General features: G+C 41.3%; 1 protein-coding gene across 1 annotated transcript in view; it reads right to left on the reverse strand.

Annotated features, from left to right (window-relative positions):
- The window catches only part of DCC (DCC netrin 1 receptor), a 189,834-nt gene that overhangs the window by 57,988 nt on the left and 109,602 nt on the right, over positions 1 to 22,244 (reverse strand). The window contains exons 10-13 of the mRNA XM_009584865.1: positions 12,903 to 12,998; positions 8,760 to 8,938; positions 4,415 to 4,553; positions 355 to 462 (exon numbers count right to left, since the gene is read on the reverse strand). Coding sequence (XP_009583160.1) covers positions 355 to 462; positions 4,415 to 4,553; positions 8,760 to 8,938; positions 12,903 to 12,998 — 522 coding nt within the window. The remainder of the gene's footprint in view (positions 1 to 354; positions 463 to 4,414; positions 4,554 to 8,759; positions 8,939 to 12,902; positions 12,999 to 22,244) is intronic.

A 22,244-nucleotide genomic window follows, 5' to 3' on the forward strand; every position in this document is an offset into this window, starting at 1 on the left:
TATTGCATTATTGCCAAACAAAATACTATTAGTCATTTCTAATTATCATTGAGCAGCACGTACCACAAAACCTTTGCTTAGAGTGCTGCCTTTTAAAACTTATTATTACCACTCTTCGCATTTAAAAATAAAAGATTTACATCCTCTGACTTATAGATCTTGCAGTATTCCTAACATTGCCTTGAATCCTAGACCAACTTGGCTGATAAAAGTAAAAGAACATAAAATAACGTCATGTCAAATAGCATTCTAGAAAAAAACCAGAGATGTTTCCACAGAAAATAGGGAATGAAAGCAGCAAATGATCAGAACGGCGAAATAAAAAGGAGAATGCAGGATAATGTAAATGTTTACCAGTAATTTTTCCATTGGCTTCCAACGGCGGCTGCCAGCTGACAATGACGGCCCGGGGCTTCCCTTCCCGTGTAATGACTGTCAAATCCTTGGGAGCAGAGGTGGGAGCTGAAAATAGTGAAAATAATTGGAAACAGAAGTTACCTTCTTTTGAATTCCTTACACACCATAGCAGGCATGAACTACTCAGTAGGCATTTACCGCTTTCAAATGCGAGTGTCCTTAGATGCATTTCAAACATGTAACATATGATTTGTCTAGAAGTGATATTTTAATAGTGGCAATTGTACAAAATACTGTGTGTGAATACATTAGGATTTGGTGGATGGTTCTTATCCTCTTACCGTTAATATTGGTCCTTACAGCTAAACAACCACCGAGGTATCCAAGAACATCTAATATACTCTGGCAGCCCTACACAGTTAATAACAGTAATAACATTGTGGCTTCTCTATTAGGAACATTTGTAGGTATGTACCAGTATAAAACAAATATAATTGTGGATATTCATTAAATATATGCTCAGCTTGGGACATTTTAGACATGATAATTCTTAGCTTTTCTATTTCCATTGCATTAAAGACGGAAGGTTGGATTTCTGAGCCTGCAGTGTCTGCTTTGCACCCTGCTTTACTAATACTGGCCATAGGTCTTGCACAGCATCTCAGATATTTTAAAATCATATCGTAAAACTGTGGAGGAGAAAGGAAAAATGGGCAGTTATTAAAAAATAGTTGAGAGAGAGGAGTAATATATTGGCGCTGAGCTCATTGTTCCTTTACTTAGTTTTGATACAGGCTGTTGATGACTTAGAGCATACAGATAGCATAACAGCGTGGAGAACACAGTGTACGAGCATCCCATCATCTGTGTCCTACCCATATGGCCACTAAACAACCTTCTTGAACGTTCGAAGAACTGCTGCAGTCACTTTACGAGATAAAGCTTTAAAAATCTGTTGGATCGTGCTGAGCTAAACCAGTCCGATCGAAAGCGCAGACACAAATCTGCAGGGTGATGAACATTCAGTGATCTTCAACAAGAAGGAAGGGAAGAGCCAGCTGCCGTACAGGCTCTGGTCACAAGGAATTGATCCCTTTGAAATAACACTGGGCGGATGGTCTCATGGTATTTGCATCAGTTGAACCTTTCAAAAGTGGGAGCCAGAAAGGAACCAAGAAATCTGTACACAGAAAACCATTGTTACACTACTAAGCAGCTGATTTCTTTGTGGCAGATTTGTGGTGGATTATCTCTTTGCTCTATGTGCTGGAACAACACGTTCAGTCTGGTATGTCCAGAGCCAGCACCAATGGGACTCCCAGTGTTTCACTTCAGTCTTGTCTCAGTAGCTGCTCCTCGCTGGAAGCATCTTTCTTAGCCTGAAGCAGGCAGGCCACAATACAAGCTCACAGACCTTTGAGAAGTCTCTTAACCCTCGGCAATGCCCAGCATGATGTGAGCTCCCACACTGCTAGGGAAGTTTGCATTATTGTTATTGTCATTATTGCTGCTGCTGCTTCTTCTCCTTCTTCTTATTGTTATTATTATTATTATTATTATGTCTTGAGAGGGTTGTGTTGCATTTAAAAGCTATTCAGCTTATAGCCAGCTTGGGACACTGGCTTATCAGTTTGAAGTACTAAAAGAAACACCTTGGACTGCCTTGCTATTTCAGGGACCTGCAAGAGATAACCCTTTTCATACACGAATCACACTTGATTTTAAAACAAAAATTTTCCTTCTCTTTACTTTTGCTAAGCCTATTCTGCAATATTCTCCAGCGTAACATAAATGATTGTATTTCTACCACAGTGCATCCTCTTTGCCTGTATGCAAACAGCACTTTTATCTTAAACACTGTTTTCCGTTTTCTGATATTAACCCTTTTTGGCATGTTTTCATGAACTAACCCTTTCCCTTCCTAGGCTTTCTGTCTTTCGTGAGGTTAAAATAGTAAAGCTTGTGAGCCCCTTTCTGTAACATAGGCTTTCCATGCTGGTGATTACCACTTGAGTCCCGCTGAGCGGCTGAAGTTGAGCTCTGCTTTCAGCAGACTGTGAACATAAGATACCATGAGAAAAATCAAAGCTTTAGATGTTTCCCTTAGCACTCATTAACACCCTTCGTATCAGTAAGACTTGTGTAGGCAGATCTGGGGATGGAACTTGGCTCTGAGAGTTGCTTTTGAATTATGGGCATAACAACTCTCCCTAGCCATGGTAGTAATCTCCAGTGAATTCTGTATCGATGCTGATATGTATGTTCTTTAATATCATTACGGGAAATTCAACATGCAGAATGGGTACAAAACAGGCAATAAAGATCAGCAGTGCAGGATACCCTTAATTAACAGAGCTGCTCCATCAAGCTCAGATAATTGCATTGCAATCACATGGGAAAATCTAAGGACACATATATTCCCTTTTATTTTCCCTTTGTTAATTAACCGGCGTGTACTGTGGTTTTCATTTAAAAAAACCCCAACAAATCAATATTTACCAGCAGACTTCATTTGGTATCTGCTGGTAGAAACTGATTTGTAACGGCACCTAGAGTGTTTTCAAGGCCACTAGTCACCCTCAGGAAAATGTACATATTGCTGTCTACAACAGAGGAAGAAGAAAAATATTTTGAGCAAAACCACAGACACTCTTATCTATGCACTAGGGACTATAGCAAGATATATAGGCAATCATAAAGTATTTCTGCGGTATACAGCCTCATGCGTTCAGTGAAGTCATTTAAAAGCAAATCGACTCGGGATTTTCAAAAGGGGGGGTCAATAGCTTATTCTAAAAGATGCAAATTTAATGGAAGACCCTACCCTTGTTTAAAGACAGTCTAGGGAACAGGATACGTGCTTCCATTAATGCCCATGTGATAACTAGAAGTAAAGCCCAGGCATGCTATTTCCCTACTGCAGTTAATTGAAGGCACACAAAAGAGAAAGAAACAATTATGTTTCGGAGAGGATGTTCTTATCTGCAGAGATCATGACCTCTCCATCTCTTTTCAAATATTTTTATCCCACTGAGCTAGGGTTACATATAATATGTATCTGGTGTCTGTTATCAAAACTGCATTTAGTCCCCTTCAGAATCTGAAGTACCTTTCAGGTCATAGCTTCCTGCTTGGAAAATACCACTCAAAGGCTTGAGAGGAGCAGCTAAATGAAGCCTTCAAAGTGTATTTGTTTATTATAAGCATATTGTTAATCTTAACAATGGCTGCTTGCTGGCAGCGAAATACAGATGTATAAAAACACCGAGCATAGGAAAGACGCCTTACCGAACTGTCAGCAGGGCATTTACACAAGTCAACATTTCGCACAGGGTAGATAATTGTGTCTTTACAATAAATAATACGCAAGCTGAAAAGACTGCTCACTTGACTTTTTTTGTCCCCCCGTTTGTGTCTGCCTCCGGTTTTGCACACACCGTTTCAGTTGCTGTAACTCTGACCGTAGGTCTTGGCTAGACCGATGCGCTGGTCACCAGCACAGTGTACAGCAAACAGCTAAAATGTGTCCGCATAGTTTTATGATCAGACCTGCGGTTGGTTAGTTTTTAAACACATCCCTTTAGTTCTTGACTCAAGAAGCATGTGCATTAGATAGAAGCAGTCACCGAGTCCTTTTCACTAACTGGGTAAGATGGGAACTCATGACCTTGAGACACACAGAACTTTTTAAGTCAAAATTTTAAAGCAGCAAAATCTAGTAGTATCTAATAATAAGAGAATAATTGTTCTCGCCTGACCTTGGGTTTCTTTGAAAAGTGAAAACTATTTTAAATCATTAGCATTAAAAGTCACAAATACTCATTATATTACGGGGCAAAGTATTACACACACGTACTACCATCTCCTAACTTCTTGCAATGACACCAGAGCTCAGCAGAATGACTGCTCTGCTTTGCTACCCATGGAAAAAAGTGAAGAAATACAGTTAATTTTCCACATACGCTGTCGGTTTATGGAGTTAGGATGAACTTGAACAAGGCTTTTGATGACAAATAAAAAAACCCAAAGAAAGCCCTTCCAGCAGCTCTTGCCGTACCTGCTTCATAGGTGGTGGCGTGGGCGGTCATGCTCCAGGTGCTGGACCGCCGACCTTTGGTGACCATGACGGAGAACTCGTACATGGTGTTTGGCTTCAGACTTGTCACGGTGTGACTCAGAGCGGTCGTATCTGCCGACTGCAAAGAGATGGAGCGGAGAACGTCTTTAAAGCCACTCCTTTTGCTGGGAGCCAAGCAAAACGCCGTTACAATGGATTCCTTTTTCAAGCAAAATAGCTCTATTGCTACTGCGTACCTTAACGGGAGTATTTTTAGTACCATAAATATGATACTAAACTTGCTGTCTATAATTTAGGCAGTTAAATAAATTATTGTGATGCTTTCTCTTTCTCTTTTCCCGAAGCAATTTGCCATGCATTTTTTTCAAACGTAAATTGGAAGCTAACCCGATGTCCTTCATCTATGCCCATACGAAGGAAAAAAATAGGAACATTTCCATAACTTAAACACTTATTTCCAGCCTCTTTGATGGGTTCCTTCTAAAAAAACCCAATGTTTTTAATATCTACTGATTTTTAGTGGAGGCTCAGAAAGCATTTTTACCCCTAGAATGGTCCTAAGGCTTCCCAGTTCCTGGGGTTAACACGTATTTATGATAGAGACCAAAATATGACCCAGGACCCCTGCATAAAGATGCATTTTGTATTCATAAGACACACTTTTGCTTGCTTAAATATGTTTATATATTAGATTATATTTGAAACATACTATTGATCTGCCTCACTACGATATGTTATGAGCAACTAAACATATTGATGTTGATGTGAATATTACATTGCTCATTTATTTTTAGCTGATTTAGCTTTTTACCTCAGCCTGCACTAAGGAACAAGGTGAGACAAACTGCACTAGTATCAAAGGAGACAAGTGAGAAGAAAATTATGGGACAAATTGGCGACAACTGAATAAAATCAATTCCCACGCTTTTCAAGCTACAGAGCCTGCTGTGCAATCCTCCAGCATCAACAACTTACAGGCCAGTGAGTTAAAGGTGCTGTGCACTTTTACATGTTTATATACCTATGGACCTAAAGTTTACTGAGTAAGGACGACATATGTATGACCTCGCATCAGACAGCTACCTTGATGTTCACATTTGGGAAGCGGCTCAAAAGAAGGCATCTTGCTGGCATGCATCAGTAGCGCCATTCTGATGCTAATCATCAGACGATTCAAAAATAAATCGACCTTTACTAAAAATGGTACATCAAGTTGCCAGCACACCACAGAACAAAGTAGTGATATTCAAGGGGGAGTGGGAGAAATTTACTTTGCAGAGACTTTAATCAATGGGTTATATATGCCTATATGGGACGCTGTTTTATCACAAGTGCTCTGACAGATGCTTTGCATGCTACTTATAGGAAGACTTAATGCAAAACCCATATTTTATCTTCTTCATACTCAATTAAAATTCCTAGTTCTTGGAAATCAGCAGTTCTGCAACTTATCTGTACTAGGGGTTTACTCCAGCAGAGAATCTCCCTCTATAAAAAGTCTTACTGAAGCAATGACAGCACTTATAACCTACGTGATCATAAAATATTCAACCTCTACTCAGCCTCTTGCCAAAGATAGCAAAATCTACCTGCTAGAGTTTATACAAATTATTCTTTGACTAAAGGCTGGATTTGAATTTGGGGAATAATAATTTTCTCCCCCAGAAAAGATTTTGGAAGAAATGAAATGATTTATGGCATAAAATATTCCTCAGCAAGACTGAGGGTAACTAAATCTGATAACTACCCCTATGAAGTGCTCAGATATTACACGTGATCAGGAAAAATGCACGTGGAAAAAGCAATAGGGTTTGAACCTATTCCTGGACAAAATAGTCTTTAGTGGAACATAAAGACATTGGATTCTTTTTTGTAAAAAGAAAGTTATTTGTCTCCAGCTGAGTGTTTTTCTTTGACTGTTTCGCTCAATACTAAATACTAGCATTTCAATAGTCGCAAACATCCTTGAAGTGAGTATCACAGTGAGATGAAGGGGCTGTAACTGTAGCAAGTACCTTTAGTAATGCCACACCATGCCTGTTTGGGACAGTCTGTGGAAAAGTAACGTTGGCAGGGCAAAGTTAAATTTATAAACTTCCAACTTCAATAGGAAAGGCCAAACCCTTCATTAAATTACATCTGATATACATTTTTGAAGCAATGGGAGACTTTAATGGGAAAATCTCAAAAGAATTGGAAATTCAACGCCAAAACACAGGCAAGTGCTATGGGAACCTGTTTGTGAGCCTGAGCCAAACCCCTCTGAAGAAAACACAAGTTTTCCCCACTGTTTTCAAAGAATAACATAACAGGCTTTATCCTGGTTTCTTGAAAAAATGTGGTTATTTCAAGAAAGCAGACCCTCTTGAAAGATTTTTGATTGTTTCTGCTTCTGGGTGATAGAACTGGAATAAATGAATCAGACCAGCTCGTTACACGCCACCCACAGACTGGTCAAACTAGCGATGATGGCAAAAAAAGGTAATTTCACACTTGCTCCTCTCCTCTTCAGTCTCCTGCTCCTCGAGGGCTCCCGGAGCCCTGCGTGGTGGCTCTGCGAGAGATCTCCACCTGCGCGTTTTAGCAGAAGGCCAACGAGCTCGACACCTCTGAGCAGGACGTGCTTCTGCACAGCAAATTAATAGGGCTCTTTTTGATCGTTTTTGTTTGTCACCCACCGTTTTCCACTGCATGCAGCTCAGTAAATGCATTGGGAAACTACAGAAAATGTTATGATTGACTGTGACTGGCAAAACATAATGTTGTCTTTTCTGGAGCTTTGATTTCATCACTAGAGCTGCAAACTGTGCCTCGCTGTGCTTCCCTGTGCCATATTCCTCATTTTGTTGGGCATGGAAATCCACCTCTAAATAGCAGTCAGATCAAGGTATGGCATCCAACACATTACAATGCATCATTTTGGCATCCTTAATTACCTAAGAGCTTGTTCTAATTGTTACAACTGCATGACCATACAAAATTTGGATCTAACACTTCAGGTCATCACGTCACCATCTGAGGTTGTCAGAAGTATGGCAGTAGATGTAAATGCAGGTATGAGCTTTATACTCACTAAAGATGTGCTGTTATTTAAAAGCTTTACAGTGGGTCAGCACCTGCAGCAACAAGCCAGCTGACCTGAGTCTCCTCTCAGCTGACATGAACACAAATCAGGGGTAAGGCAACCGAAATCAATAGTTCATGGCAACACACGGACTCAGCTGAGAGCCAACGAGCCAAATTCCGACGGAGATGTGTAAGGGGGAGAGCTGAAAAACCACAATCAGAAAAGAGATTGAAGGCAAGAGCTTCTCCACCGTCATTCCCATTGCTTCCAAAAATTACCTGGGAAAGATCTCGAGATGAGAGTCTGTAAGACAGGTGTACCCCAAACCTAAAGAGGCACAGAGCCATCCTCTGGGGTTTAGAAATGCCAACCTATATTTAGACACATCATTCAGGCTCTCATCGGAGCAGCCTCAGCGCTGGATAGAGCATGGCCTGTTCCACAGTCCTTGTAAAAATGACTTGTATGAGGCTGCTTTTGTTAGGACAGAGAACAGTAAAAAATGACGCATCCACTTGCAGTATAAAAATACATCCATAGCAAACAACTCGCTATGGATCAATACGATCCTTTAGGCAAGCGAAAACAACTATTATGGTAGGGCACAGGGGGAAGGACATGCTCATCACGGGGAAGGTGGGTGTTATATGAGATGCAATATATAAGCTGACGATAGTGGGGAAAGGTAGCTTATTGTTCAAAAACAAACAAACAAAAAAGCCTGAAGGCTGTGCTTGTTCCTTCCCATGCCCTGTCCCACCGTATCTCTTTGCTGCACCGCGCGTGATTTGGTACTTTCATTAGGACCTGAAAATAAATTCCCATACAGAAAGTAGCATGCTGCTGTCATACCATTGAGATTGAGTTTTCTCATAAACTAACCTTCATTTTTTGCTATTTGGGAATATGTAATATGGGTGAGTGGAATTGCCATACGGTGTGGGTGGATTTGCAGTTGGTACCTCTTCCTATTCATGCCACACTATTGTGTTACCAAATCTGTGACTAATTTCTTTCTGATTGGTAAAGATTAAAGGTCAAAATCTTCAATAACTGGCATGTAGAATTAAAATACAGCGTTTTCATCCAACTAAACACATAGGTTTCTAGGAAGCAGTAGTTATTCAGGCAAGTCTCCTTTTGATTGAAATGGGAATTTTGGTTGAGGGAAGTTCATAAAAGTCAATTCAGAGTCTTTGCAAATAAAATATGAACAGATGATACAGCTCATAAATTCATAACGTGTTAAAATTTCACCTTGTACTTAGCACTCGTCGAATAGCTCGTTCTCCATCGGACTGTGTAGAAGCGAACCTCCGTAGTCTTTTGGTTCTTTGGGACAGAGTTGTCTGCCCAGATGACCCTCACTGCATCATGCGTAAGTGCAACAGCCTGGACACCTACTGGTGGGAGCATGGGGGTGGAGATATCTGGGACTGAGGTAGGGAAATCATCAAGCAAAGGATAAAAATCAACTTCTAATGGATCAATGGGGTCTGGGTCCATACATCACCAAATGAGCATTCCAAAATAAATGAATAGGTAAGTTCAACAGAAAAACAAAACAAAACAAAACACAAACAGCCACCAAGGGGCACACATCACAATGGGTTAAATGCATGGCATTAATGAGGAGGAGGAACATGAGGAGAACAGAAAGAAAGGCATTAATGCAAAATGAGAACGCACCAGCAACATTTCAGTTACATCACTACAACAAAACTAACCAGTGCTAAGTGCTATTTTTCATGCCTTGTTTAAACACTTCCAGGTACGCTGTGTTTTCTTCACATGAGATGAAGTCAATACACAGTGCCTCTCCTTAAAATGATTTACATTTTCTTAAGAAATTGAATCACTTAAATGATACATTATTGGAAACACCTGCAAAGAGGAGAGTGTGTCATCTTCCAGTCTGATTTATAGACATGACATACTCTCACATGTGTAGGAGTTACCTACGCTTTCCTCTCTTGGCAGCCTCTTTCAGGCTCTGTTGTTGTTTAAGGCTCTTGAAAGGAACTTATTCTGCATCTGCTTAAACGTTTGTTAGGCAAAACAGAACATAACAATTTCACTGCTGAAGTGAAGATCTTGCAATTGTTGGTTTAACACTGTCAGCGTGTTAAATACGCACATCCAGGCGTGGAGATGTGGATTATCTGCAAGCGGGCTTCTTCCTCGAGGAACAAGCACAGTTCCTCTGCCATGCGGCTGTGACGGGCTGGTCTCTGGGGAGCAAGACGCTGAGCACCACGCGCATACCATGGCGGTGCAGTATGCAATGTCAGAGGAAAGTTCTGGCTGGCTTAATTATCGAGACAGTGGCACATTTCATTTCATTTCCAAAAGTTCAGATCTGAGTGGCGTGCTGACACATCCAGTTAACTGTGGCCACGCTTCTCCTTCTGCTTCGTTGCCGAGGAGGTTCCTCTGAGTTATGGTGGCGTGAGAGAGGAACCAGACGTTGGGTCAGCAGCAGATGACCGCTGTTACAGTCACGGGGAAAAAACCACCTGCCACCCGTGTACAGAATTCCTCTCCTGATCAGCGCTCGGTTCGGCCCCGATGACACCCACGCGCTTGGCTTCTCCGGGGCTCTGCCTCTGCCCTTTGGGGCTGCACGGTGGTGGCACCCACGGGGGAACCAGAGACCGTTTCTACTCGGTTTAAATACCTCTGTCCTTGTTGAAGCACCCAGTCAACTTCTGGCCTATCTTTTAAAACTATACTTACTGACTTATTATTTACCAGTTGTGATTTTTCTAAATACAATTTTAAAATGCAGTGGGTAAAGTGCAGCAAAAGCACACCAAAAGGTTGCTTGTTTTTTTTTTTCCCCCCCAAAATAATGTGCTAATTAATTAATCAAAGCATAAATGGCTCTAATATTTCCTTACTGACAGTTGCCACAGTTTGTCTGCTCCATGTGCAGTTCCAGCTCCTGACACTCTTTGATCATCCCTGTTTTTTACGGTTTTGTAATTCTTACTCAGAACTTCGGGAGGTCACAGCCTTCGGAAGGAAAACCAGAGGAGACAAGGACGTTTAAAATGTATGATAAGCCACTAAGTTCGACCTGCTTCTTGTGTTGCTTCTTTCATCAAAAGCTGCTTTATAAGAAGTTTGAATATGAGTGTTGAAGGAAATGAAGCAGCCCGGTTGCTGTTGCAGTGATCCGAAACTCAAACACACGATCCACACGGGGAGGAACGGGCAGCTGAATCTCTTTTTTGCCCCAATCTGGTGAATCGAGCTTCTGCAAGTTGAAAGCTAACAGTTTCTTTTCCTGAACTGAAGTCTTCCAAAAGAATTGGCTGTAAACTTTGGAAGGTGAGCAATACCTGTTTCTGTTGGGTTTTTTTACAAACTTATGATGGAAGTTGATGTGACTGGAGCTGAGCTGGTATTTTAGCAATTACCACACATCCTTTCTCTTTTTCTTTCCCATACTGAAAACTGAAGTCCTGCTGTAGAGATTATGAAGGGAGGCTGGGTTTAGCAAAATAAATGGTCAGACTCGAGCAATCAAGATAATGCAGTTTCTGAAACACGTCACCACTGACCTGAGGAAGAGGGAAACGTCTATAATCCACCGGTGGCTGAAAATAGGTCCCTAAATACTGCCTCCATTTTCCACCAAAGTCTCATTTGCTATTATTTACGCATGGACATCTGTCATTTGGAAATTGCAATCTCTTGACAGAAAATACTTTCTTGCTCTCTTTGGAGTTGTTTTGTGAATATTGCATGTTACTATAACTTCAGTTTGCACACCATACCCACACAAGCAGACACCAAAGTATGTCTACGTATATGCCAAACGGACACACAAAGACACAGTTTTCGGTTTTCTTTGGTGCCCGGGGTGCGTCAGCTCATCCGCTAATTGGGGAACACAGTTCCTGTGCTGTCCTGCTTTGCTAAAAGCCTTTTTTGAGATGTTCCTCCATGAACGACCCAGGCCACCGGCTCCTTTCAGAGGCTGCATCCCGTGGGTGGGAGGTGGTGGGAAGCCCCGGGTACGGACGTCTCTCAGCAGTAAGAGAGAAGCACCGAGGTGGACTTCTCGCAGATGATCATCAGGTCGGTTCATCAAACAGAGCCCAAGCCTGAATTACCTTTTTCGTACCTGGATATCGTTTTGTTTATGAGAGGTTATATACAGACATAAAATAAACCCCACAGGGCAGCTGGGTAATTTTTAAATAGAATTGAAGGGAACAAAAACCATAAAAATAAAATATATATGGATCCTGAGGAAAACTCACTGGAAAAAGATTTTACAAGACACACACTCAGCAAAAAACCTCTATAGACTCCAGACAAGAAGAAAGATTAATAATTTTGAGCCAGAAGTTCCCTGAAACTTTCTATATCTAATGTAGCTTGTTACGGTTGCCCTTAATTGTGTAATTAATCTCCTTTTTCTTATTTCTCCTTCTGACTTTCCAAGATTTCTCATGGGAATACTTCACAAAACCATACGGCTAAAAGCTGTTTTTCCTTGTAGAGCCACAGAAGTGCCATTTGGTTGATTTATTCCTCGTGGTCCACCCACGCCAGCGTCAGTGATCGGGTTTGCTCTCAGTGACACAGCTCCCCTTCCAGGCAGCTCTGAACACCATGGGTGAAACGCGAGAAAAAAACATCGCCAAACGATGGTGTCGCTCCAGAGGAAAAACACATTTTTTTTTTCTCACTTCTGTTCAGTCCCCCCTCGTCAGTCCCACCCACACACCATGATTGCAGAGAAACCATGAGGCAGTCGGGAAGACAGTGCTACACAAGAATAATTCTGATTTTATAACTTTGTTAGCGTCCCAAGAATCCATCTGTGAAAAACAGCTGCCTAAAAGCCCCCTGCTCCATTACTGCTGGGTAATCCCTTCTGCAAGCCTTATCCTGCTGGGAGAATCTTATCGGTATATTCCTTCACCTTTTGCAACCCCTCTACATGCTTCTGTAAATGTGCATGATGACAGTGTGTTTTTAACGAATTCATTTTAATTTAAACTGCTTTAAAAATGAAGAAAAAAATAATAATTTCATCTGGGCTTAATTCAGCAAAGTTATTCACCACTATTCTGCCCTGATCTTTAACTATTTAAATTGTTTGGGAGTCATGCTTCTCCCAAGCCAACCCGCACCAAAGAGCAAGCACTTGTGAGCATCCCATTAAATTTATACAGCCAATTTCTGGAAAAGGTAAATAATTCATTCTATCTGCGTAGTTACAATAAAGTGGAAAATGAAGCTGGTTTATTCTAGCAGGGACCTGGAGGTTGCAGAGCATTTTTCTGCCGTTGCCTTGACCAAAATGTTTTGCCTAATGCGCACCTTTGTAAGGCTAACGTTCACCCATGGGGAGCAGATCACGAACCAGCGTTTGCAACTCACCTGTCATCGACCTGGTGGTCGCACTTTCGTACAGGGGCACCCCTTCGCCTGCGTTGTTAAAGGCCTTTAAGGAAATCACGTAATGGGAACTTGGCTCTGCAGGAGAAAACAAATAAGGCAAAACAAAGCACACACTGTTAAAAGTCAGATCTGGGATGCAGAACGGACGAGCGCTTTCCTGAAAAACAAGAAAAAAGAAAATAAAGTTAAGCAAACGCCTGTGCAAAGTAAGTGATGAGCACAACTGCTGCCCATCGTTTTTGTTTCCCTTCCAAAGGCTTTATTTATCTCAATCTCCTGGTGCTATCTTCATCAACAGTGAGCTGAAGTTCTCCTTTAAATCACCTGCAGCTTTGCCTGCACAAGAAAGCTGGGACCACCTTTGTGCATCAGCCGTACCTCCCGACCCACCGCTCGGAGCAGAGGAAGACTCAGACGCGGTGCTACGTGCAGTGCTGTCCCGGGGATGATGCGGGAAGAGATGGTTGAGGGTCACAGCGACGTGTTGCCTTGGGATCCTCAACCCGTGGCAGTGAACCGCAGGCGGCCAGCTCTCCAGCGCTGCTCGGGTGGAACTCGTGCTCCTGAACCCAGCCCGGACCAGTTCGTGCACCCCGGTAATCGCTTCTGGATGCTGAGCAAAAAGCCTCCCTTCCCTGATTTCTTGATGGCAGAATTGCATCGGTAATAGCCATTTTACCACTTTTTACCTTACTGAGAACTGCTCACGCTATGTCATAAATATGAAGGATGTGGAAGACAACAAATAACAGATGGGAATTAACTGCTGGGTGCACGGCCGCGCCGCGCCGGTTCATGTGTCCTAGTTCACCTCGGGGCTACTCTAAATATATCCCTAAATGAAACAAAGTGAAATGAGCACATCAGTTCCACGTTGGTTTTTGCTACTGCTTTCTGAGAAAAACAAGGCAATCCATTTTCCTGATGTTTTCCATGTGAATTGCTTCATCCACCCCCCCCTTATATTTTTTTTTTGAGCTGTTAATTCTATTTGTAGGGAAGAAAATTGCAGCTGAATATATTGGGCGCTCATACACCTGCCAAAGATGGAAACTGCCTCCTCAAAGTTCTTTACTGAAAAATAACAAATGTTTGTATGTGAGGAGGCATTTGTTAATGTGACATTGCAAAAGACCTGCTGCAGAATTACATATTTCATCTACATTAACACCAAATCAGCTCAGCATGATTAATACTATTACAGTGAATCTGAAATGAGTAAATTATCTTTAAGTACTTATTGCATATTGTTACTAATACCCTTTCCACCCACGTATTTTGTACTTAATTTTACGTCCAGAAGAAACAGTGACACATTTGTTTAATATTCAGGTGATTTCTGTGCTTCTATTGCAAAAGAGCTAAACTTTAAAAATTGCCAAATGAATGACTGGTGCATTAAAAACTCCCTGCACTAAGTATTGTACGGTTATTAATTCAGTTGGTACTCACTGTAATATCATTAGTCATAAGGAAATTATTTTGTATTCACAGCGATGTAGTATATATTTTCATACGATTTCCACTATAAATTAGCATACTACTTTTAATTTCTAATTTAACCAAGTGTTGTAACTCTCCAGATTCCACACGAAGATTTATTTATTGAGACACGAAGCCATTATGTAGCTGAAAGTTTAATAATGTCACATTCACTAGTTTCTGCAGAAGAAAAAGAAATCCATATGCACAGTCCAGACTGACTCCATCTCTTCCTTCTCCCCATCTCCCAGCTGTTGTGCCTAGTTAGGAGTTTTGAAAGAGGTCTGGCAGAGTGATGCAAGGGGTTAATACAGACCATTCACTAGGGCAGACTTCGGGAAACGCAGGGAGGAATACCAAGAGATGAAGTTTTAGGACTTTGAGACGTACCAGGTATTTGCTATTACCAGCAGTGAACTCGGTGACTATATTGAAGAGGACATAGAGAGGCAGTGGATTAATCTTACTGCTTTCTGTAAGTCAGGCACGTGGTTTAGTTTATAAGGGCTGTCCCTGCAGTGACTGAAGAGACAAGCACCTCTGTAGAACAACTCAGCCCATGCTAAGATAGGTATTTAAGAAATAGAAGATGAATCAGCCTCTAAGGGTTGGTATCTATCTCCACTGATTATGGCCAGAGCACAGATGTCTGGACTTCACTTGGCTTAAATTTTAAATAACGAGACATTAGTCAGAAAAGAATGTCACCCTGAACATTGATTTTTTAAATGTGAAAGATTACTCGAGAAACCTGATTCTAGAAATTACTGTCAAAACCCCCAAAACCCCATAGAACTGTCATGTCTAATCAAAATACATTGTGAATTCTCAATAATGAATAAGCAAAATGAGTGATTTACTATTAATTTGATCATGAAAAATATACTTACAGAAATTGATAAATTAGGTGGAAAAATGTGGTAAGTTCATGAAAAATTTTTAAATGGAGACTATATAGCACATGCTCCATTACAACTGCCCATATAGCACAATATATATAGTCCATCAAACTTTATAAATTGAACAGACTGACATATGATTTATGTTTATAACTAGATTGGATAAGGTTACGTTTGCAAAAATGAGCTAAGATTGGGATGAGGATGCGATCTGTAGCTTTCTGTTAAAAACATGAAAAATTCAGGTGGTTAATTTGAGCTGCTGCTAACTGGAGCAATAAATAATTGCTTGAGTCTCCTCTTAGATAAGAGGGAAAAAGGCAATTTGGCACGGTACAGTGTTTGAACACAGTATTAGAGTTCAGTTTAGTCCAATACAATGAAAAAATGAAAAAGCATTAGTATTATCATGTGGCAGACAGTTGCTTTTTGAACTGCATTGTATATTAATAACACTTACGGGGTCATTCTGGGGCTCTTTTTGGTAAAATGCCACTGACTGGAGTGGGAGTTTAAATGACGAAAGCTTTTTAGTGTAAATCTACTAATAAGTGCAGCAGCGAACGGAACAGAAGGGTCGTTAGCACTCCTGGCAGAAACAACGCAAATAAACAAAGAAACGGGGGCTTTAGAGATGACAGTTGCAGTGCAGTTGCAAGAATTCAGAGGTAAATTCTGAATTTTTCTCCACCTATAACAACGATGTTACCATTTGTATTTGCTATTCTGGAGCAGGAGAAGGAGGGAATTCTATGCTTTTTTTCTGGCAGAAGAAATCTCTTCTTGCCTTTGAAGAAGCTGAGCAAAGAATTCAGCTTTAATTAAAGCATCAGCCAAGAATCCCCATGTCAGTGTTGGGGTGGAACATGCTCTGGAAATAAAGTTGTGTTCTGCAGTTCAACTTAAAAAAAGAAAAAGGACAAGAAGTTCAAACTAAGCAGGAACAAAATTGATTTCTTCTACTGACAGATGTTGTTACTGGAAAGAAAATAATCAACAAATAGCAACTCGTTCAAGATACCACAGTTATTTTCTTCTTCAAGAGGGTAAAATTGTGACATCTCAACAGCCGTTACATGGGGTCTTTTGACAAATGTTGCTTTTCATGTATAATTTAATTTCCTCTTTAAACTATAAATATAAAATAAACGCTTGACAACTAGATGTGAACTCCAATCCAAGGAAAGCTCCTTGCCCTGAACTACAGTGTTGGAAAGAGGGTAGTGCACTCAGCTGATTTTCCAGATCAGCTCTTTTCTCTCCCAAATAAAAATTCATTCTCAAGTCCTCTTCTCATTTCCCATTTTAACAATTACCAGACACGAGGGACCTGCAGAGTGCTCTACAGACTGGGAGAGCCGAAGCTAAGATGAGGTCTCCTGATCATCATGAAAATGTTGCTCATCCCATGATACCACTCAGAGCTACTGTCCTGCACTTAAAAACATCTGAATTTCTTCTAATGCAATGTAGCCAATAAAATAACAATAAAGATAAGTTATACGCTCAATAAACTTCCCCTTACACCTTTGTCAGTGCCTTTCCTGATCCTAACCAAACGTGAAGTAGCAGTTCATTGAGATCTGATCCTTTCTACTCTGCTCGAGCACCAGCGTGGATCTATGAGCACAGTACAGTAACGTGCTCACGCTGCCAGAGCTTGCTGAGGAGGAAAGCTGCCATCTTCTGCCTTTCCCCCCCCCCCCCATTACTAAGCTGTTTTTAACTGTAGGCTACACGAGTCTACCCTTGGGATGGCAGGGACAGTCGTAAGGTATCCATCATGGGGAGCTATGGCCTCCCCGTAGACAAAGTGAGAACAAAGATATCTTGTCAAAACAGATGGGGTCTGACGATATCCTGCAGTAAAAGGACAAGGCGGAAACTGCAGCAAGAGAAATTCTTATTAGTTATTAGGAAAAAGATAAATATGAGGGTTGTCAAGCACTGAGGCAGGGGTCCAGAGAGGTTGTGGAACACCCATCCTTGAAGGTGCTCAGAAGTCAGCTGCAGATGACACTGGTGTGACCCAGAGCTGGCTTCGAAGCTGGCCCCGCTTTGAACAAAGACTTGGACCGTATGACTTGAGAGGTCCCTTCCAACCTAAGTAATTCTGTGATAATTAATACCTGCTCACATAAACATGATGAAAGCAGGAACCTGGCTTTGATGCCGAGCTGAGGAGGCAGTTCTAAGCCAGCTGCTGACATAGGACCCTGCTGTCCTCTCTGTTGCTCTCAGTCCTTGCTTCACCAAAAGCATACTGACTCCACTTTGTTAGCAACGAAAGGAGTGGAAACACAAATGCTAGATTTTGTTGTAAGCAGAGTAACTCCTGCAGAAAATGCCCTTTTAAGAGATAAAAGGTCTTCAAGAGAATTATGCCTATGCCCTGTGTGTCCTGCCAGTGCCACTGATGCTGAAAGACCCTTTAAAGGGCAGAAAGGCAGTCATTCACAATTACCTCCAAAAGCAACCAGAGAACAGCCTCATTTACTCCTGTCTGGGTTTGTGAAAACATTGCACCTAGTAATCAATAGCACCAGTATCAGTTCCTAGACCTAGTAACTTTAGTTTATTGCTAGGAAAAGGTAATCTATCTATAGGACAAATGTCAAATTGAATTATAATCTCTGCAGACAAGGGCTATCGAATTCTGAGAAAGCAGGAGAGAAAAGCGCTTCCAACACCTCAGTCAGATGTAGCGTACTTCTTCTGTAACCGAGACCTCGTAGGTAGGGCCGTGGAACTGCCAGGGCTGGGGAATGCTCCCGGGAGAATGGAAACCACCCTGTTTGCATTAAGGAGCCCAAAGCACAGTTTACAATAAAGTTTTCGACTACTTTGTGTGTGCCACCACAAACAAGCCCGAAGCAGGTGGAGTTCCTGCTGGAGACCCTGCTGTGTGAGACAGCTCAGAGGGAATCGGAGGGGCTTCTCTGCAAATTCAGGAGGAATCTCCTCGCAAGGGAGGGTGCCTGGGTCAGACCTTGGAGAAGACATTCCGCATTCAGCAGACTACTTAATAAATTTGCGCTCCGAGAGCTGCAGTGTCAGGGCTAGCCAGATCTCAAGGGATAACGCACTGTGCCACGTATGATATTAGAGCATCAGCAGTGTCTTGCCTGGGGGTCGGGCAGCCCGGGGTGATTTGGCTTCCTCTGTGCAGAAATTACCATCATCCCAAAAATAAAGGCGCCTTGACTCTCATTTTACAAATATCCACCGGGCACCTAATGGCCAGCAGATTAAACCCCATTAAAAGAAACAATAAGTGATGTATTCCATTTCTTGGACAACATACACTTCCCCTGGAAAGCAAAGCTTTGAAGCAGATTTTAGCACAATCTAGGGAAATTACATCCACATTTAAAAAACCTTTTAATCATATTAGCAAATTTAACCATAAATATTCCACTAGAATAGACTATCATGGTGAAATTCTCCAAATGAGCTTCTCCCATGTTGTCAGCTAGAGAAAAACAGTTTTGTTTTATTCCTTCTAGGCACTTTGTACATCAGCAACGGCTGCATTTCAGGGGTGGATGAGGAGGTAATTTCTGTGATGTTATTTCATCGAATGTATCAGGTAATTTGGAAAGGAGTCACTATCAGAAAGGCTGAAATGGGTAATAAAGAGCTCATGATCGCTTTCAATAAAATAAGAGGCCTACCAGTGAATTATCCTTTCTCTAACACAACAGAATTAGCATATATTTACATCTTCTGGTAAACTGAACAATCCATAATAACAGAGAAAACTTTGTTCAATTAAGTTAAACTTACCAAATGCTGTAAAATTCAAGAATGCATTTTCCAAGGTTACAGAGGATGGGCCTAATATCTTCTTTGTGAATGGAAAGCACAAAATGTAAGTTTTAGAAATTTGGCACAATTTTTCCATGCCAAAATGTTTCATCCAGTGTTTAAACAAAGTCAGCTAAATAACGTGGTTTTTAAGCATCAGGAGTACTAGTATCTCCTGAAAATCAGTTCCTTCTGTCTAGGATCCGGAAGAGTAATGTAGATTGCTGATTGAGGCATCCAAATCTGAAACTTTTGTCCTGGGAAAATCCCCGAGTGTTAAAGTCCTCTTTAGAAAAAGAACATTTGTTTTTGAGAGTGAATATAGAGAACAGTGGAAACTTGGCTTCACATCTGCAGTATGTCACAAACTCCTCAAGAAATGATGGACAAGTCACTGTTTTTGGTGTGTCTTCAGTCCCTATAGTATTAACTTTGTATTTTTCTATTTCCTTTAGTCTTTTACCTAGAAGCTCTTTGAAGTGGAGTCTTACAATATGTTTCTATGTTAAGATTGGGGTTTCATTGCTTAGTTATCTCGAACCTCTGGGCACTGCTGTCGCACAAATAGTAAAGATATGTTAATACGCAGACATGCTTAAAACATCTCCTAAAGTTAACTGAAAATTGTCCCTGAGGAGCATAGTTCTGCCCATCTGCTTCACAGAGGTGCGAGGGACGAGGGGCAGAGGGGGGTCCTACACATCTACATTTCAAACGAAAACGACCTAATCTGTAATTTTTAATCCAGCCTCACCGTTGAATCTGTAACAACTGTGGTGGCAATGTCCCAGCTCTTTGGATGATAAACTAGGACTCCAGTCACCTTCCAAAAATTCGGTTAGGTAGCAATACCCGGGGCTTTGCCTTACTCTGCTGCAGCGTGAGCTCCAGCAGTGGCCTTCAGCAGCTGGACCTCCTTGTCTTCTCACAGGCTTGGCAAGACACCTCTTGGCGAATCACCCCGAGAAGTCAACACAGACCCACCCTGGAGCCCTGGTGCCTTCGGGTGGGCGCCCCACGCAACGCCGGGAGGACGCGACCCTGCAGTGAACCAGTGAAGGTCACGGCATCAAAACAGGTTGCCGCAGCTGGCTGACAACGACGTGCCTCACCGTTCTGGGGGTGTCTGTAGATTTATAGGTACTCAGGCTGATTCTGGAAACGTTTAACTTCTAAAACACTAGGGGAAGTGCTTAACGGAGCAAAGAGAATTTATAATGAGATTCTGTTAAGTGCTTTTATTTTAATGTAGTTCAGGAGATGAACAGCAAATCCATATTTACAGTTGTTTTTAAGATGTCATCTCATCATATATTATGCCTGCTTGCCGATTTCTCTTGCGAGCTATGTCCTGTGTACATTATTACAAAGTGTGCAGGGCTGTTTTTTTTAAGCAAAGGCTGTAATTTGAGCATGCTTAGAAATAGGTCTTGTCTCCTGCGGAGATGTGAACCTTTACAACTCCCGTGGTGCATTGCAAGCTCAGTGCACTCCGTGTCGGTAGGGATGCTAAACAACAAAAAAATCCCTATGCATATCACATACATTTGTTACTGATGTTACAAATGCAGCCAAACTCAGGAAAAGTAAAGTAGTGCAGCCGAAAGTGAAGTGTAAGACATATGGACAAATGAATAAAAAATGAATAGCCGTGACTTGAGATGCTTCCCGACATCAGAAGAAGCACCATTAACGTACCAGTAGGGTTAACTTGTGTGCGGGCAAGGTTTCTTCAGGCACACGTACACAAAAAATAACAATGAAAGTTGCACCATGAGGAGAGGTTGTGTTTTCCTTCGCAAAAAATAAGTCTTCCATCCAAGCAAATGCACATCGCCCAGCCTGGGTCACTTAGCTGTTTTGGTCATGTCCATCCTTTCCCCTGAAAACTACGCTTTGCAATTAAGCTTCCTTTTTTTTTTTTGTTGATGAATGAATATAAAGAAAAAAAAAATTCTTGGTTATCTGTATTATTTAAATTGTAATTTCGGATTAAGACTTATTCTTAGGCATTCTGTTCTTTACCAACGAAGAGGAGCAATATTCAGCTCTTCCATTCCATCTGTTGTCAATAGATCCTAAACATTTTGTCAGGGAAGCCTGTTTAGCTATTTTTTACAGCTGTAGAATTGAGGCGTAAACAAACTAAAATGTCTTACAGAAAGTCAGCCAGAGTGAAGCGTACGAGCGGATTCCTACACGTAGGTATTTGGGCAGGCTAAAATTCACTTTAACGTGGGGACGCTCTTAAAGTCCACACAATATCTGATTTGGGGGTGTTATGCAAGACCCGTTCGTAATGTAAATAACGTGTGGATCTCAAACTGACCCTTTGCTTGTGAGCAATTTCTCCATACTCTGTAAGCAAAGCAAAGTCAGGGAGAAATGAAAGAAAATTGTTGCATGAAGTATTTGCAGAAATGGCAGCATTCTTTAAATGACAGTCAGTTTTCAAAGGCAAGAAAGAAAATGAACAGTCCCCAGAGTCTTGAAGTGCCTTTACTTGTTAGTGTTGTGCTTTAATGTGATCTATGAGGGAAACAGTGAAATGCATAAAATTTAACATATTTTTGTTTGATTTTCACTGCTCCATTTTGTATTAAAAATGCAAAGGGAAGAAAACAACCCAAAACTACATTAAAAAGCTTTTTTGTTCCCTTTCATGTCTTTGTTATAATCCACAACTGTCATCTGCAAAGATTAAAGAAAATGAAGAACCTGCTTTCTCTCCGCTCGCAATAAAACAAAATGCTTTTTTGCCTCGTCTATGCATAAGGGTCAAATTTAATCTGATCTGCAGTTAAGATGAAGGGGAATTTGATGGAACCCTTTGTATTCCTACCGGTATGTTTGTTAAAATATAAATTCAGATCTAAAAGCTTTATCTTCATTTCTTGTCACTTGTAATTGTCGATTTTTTTTTTTTAAGTTTTATTCCTTGAATAACTCAGGGATCTGTAAAGTTTAACATTTGTGCCATCCAAAACGCTAGTGCATCACCTGAACAGTAACACTTGCGTCAAGGTGCACAAAGACAAAACCACCCCGACTGCCAATCTCTCACCCTGCCGTATAGAGCCCCGTACGCCAGTCCGTATAGAGCAGGGGAGACCGTGCAGCCCCCTCCAGCATT

Source organism: Fulmarus glacialis, unplaced genomic scaffold, assembly GCF_000690835.1.
Source record: "Fulmarus glacialis isolate BGI_N327 unplaced genomic scaffold, ASM69083v1 scaffold8940, whole genome shotgun sequence".
Lineage (NCBI taxonomy): Eukaryota > Metazoa > Chordata > Aves > Procellariiformes > Procellariidae > Fulmarus > Fulmarus glacialis.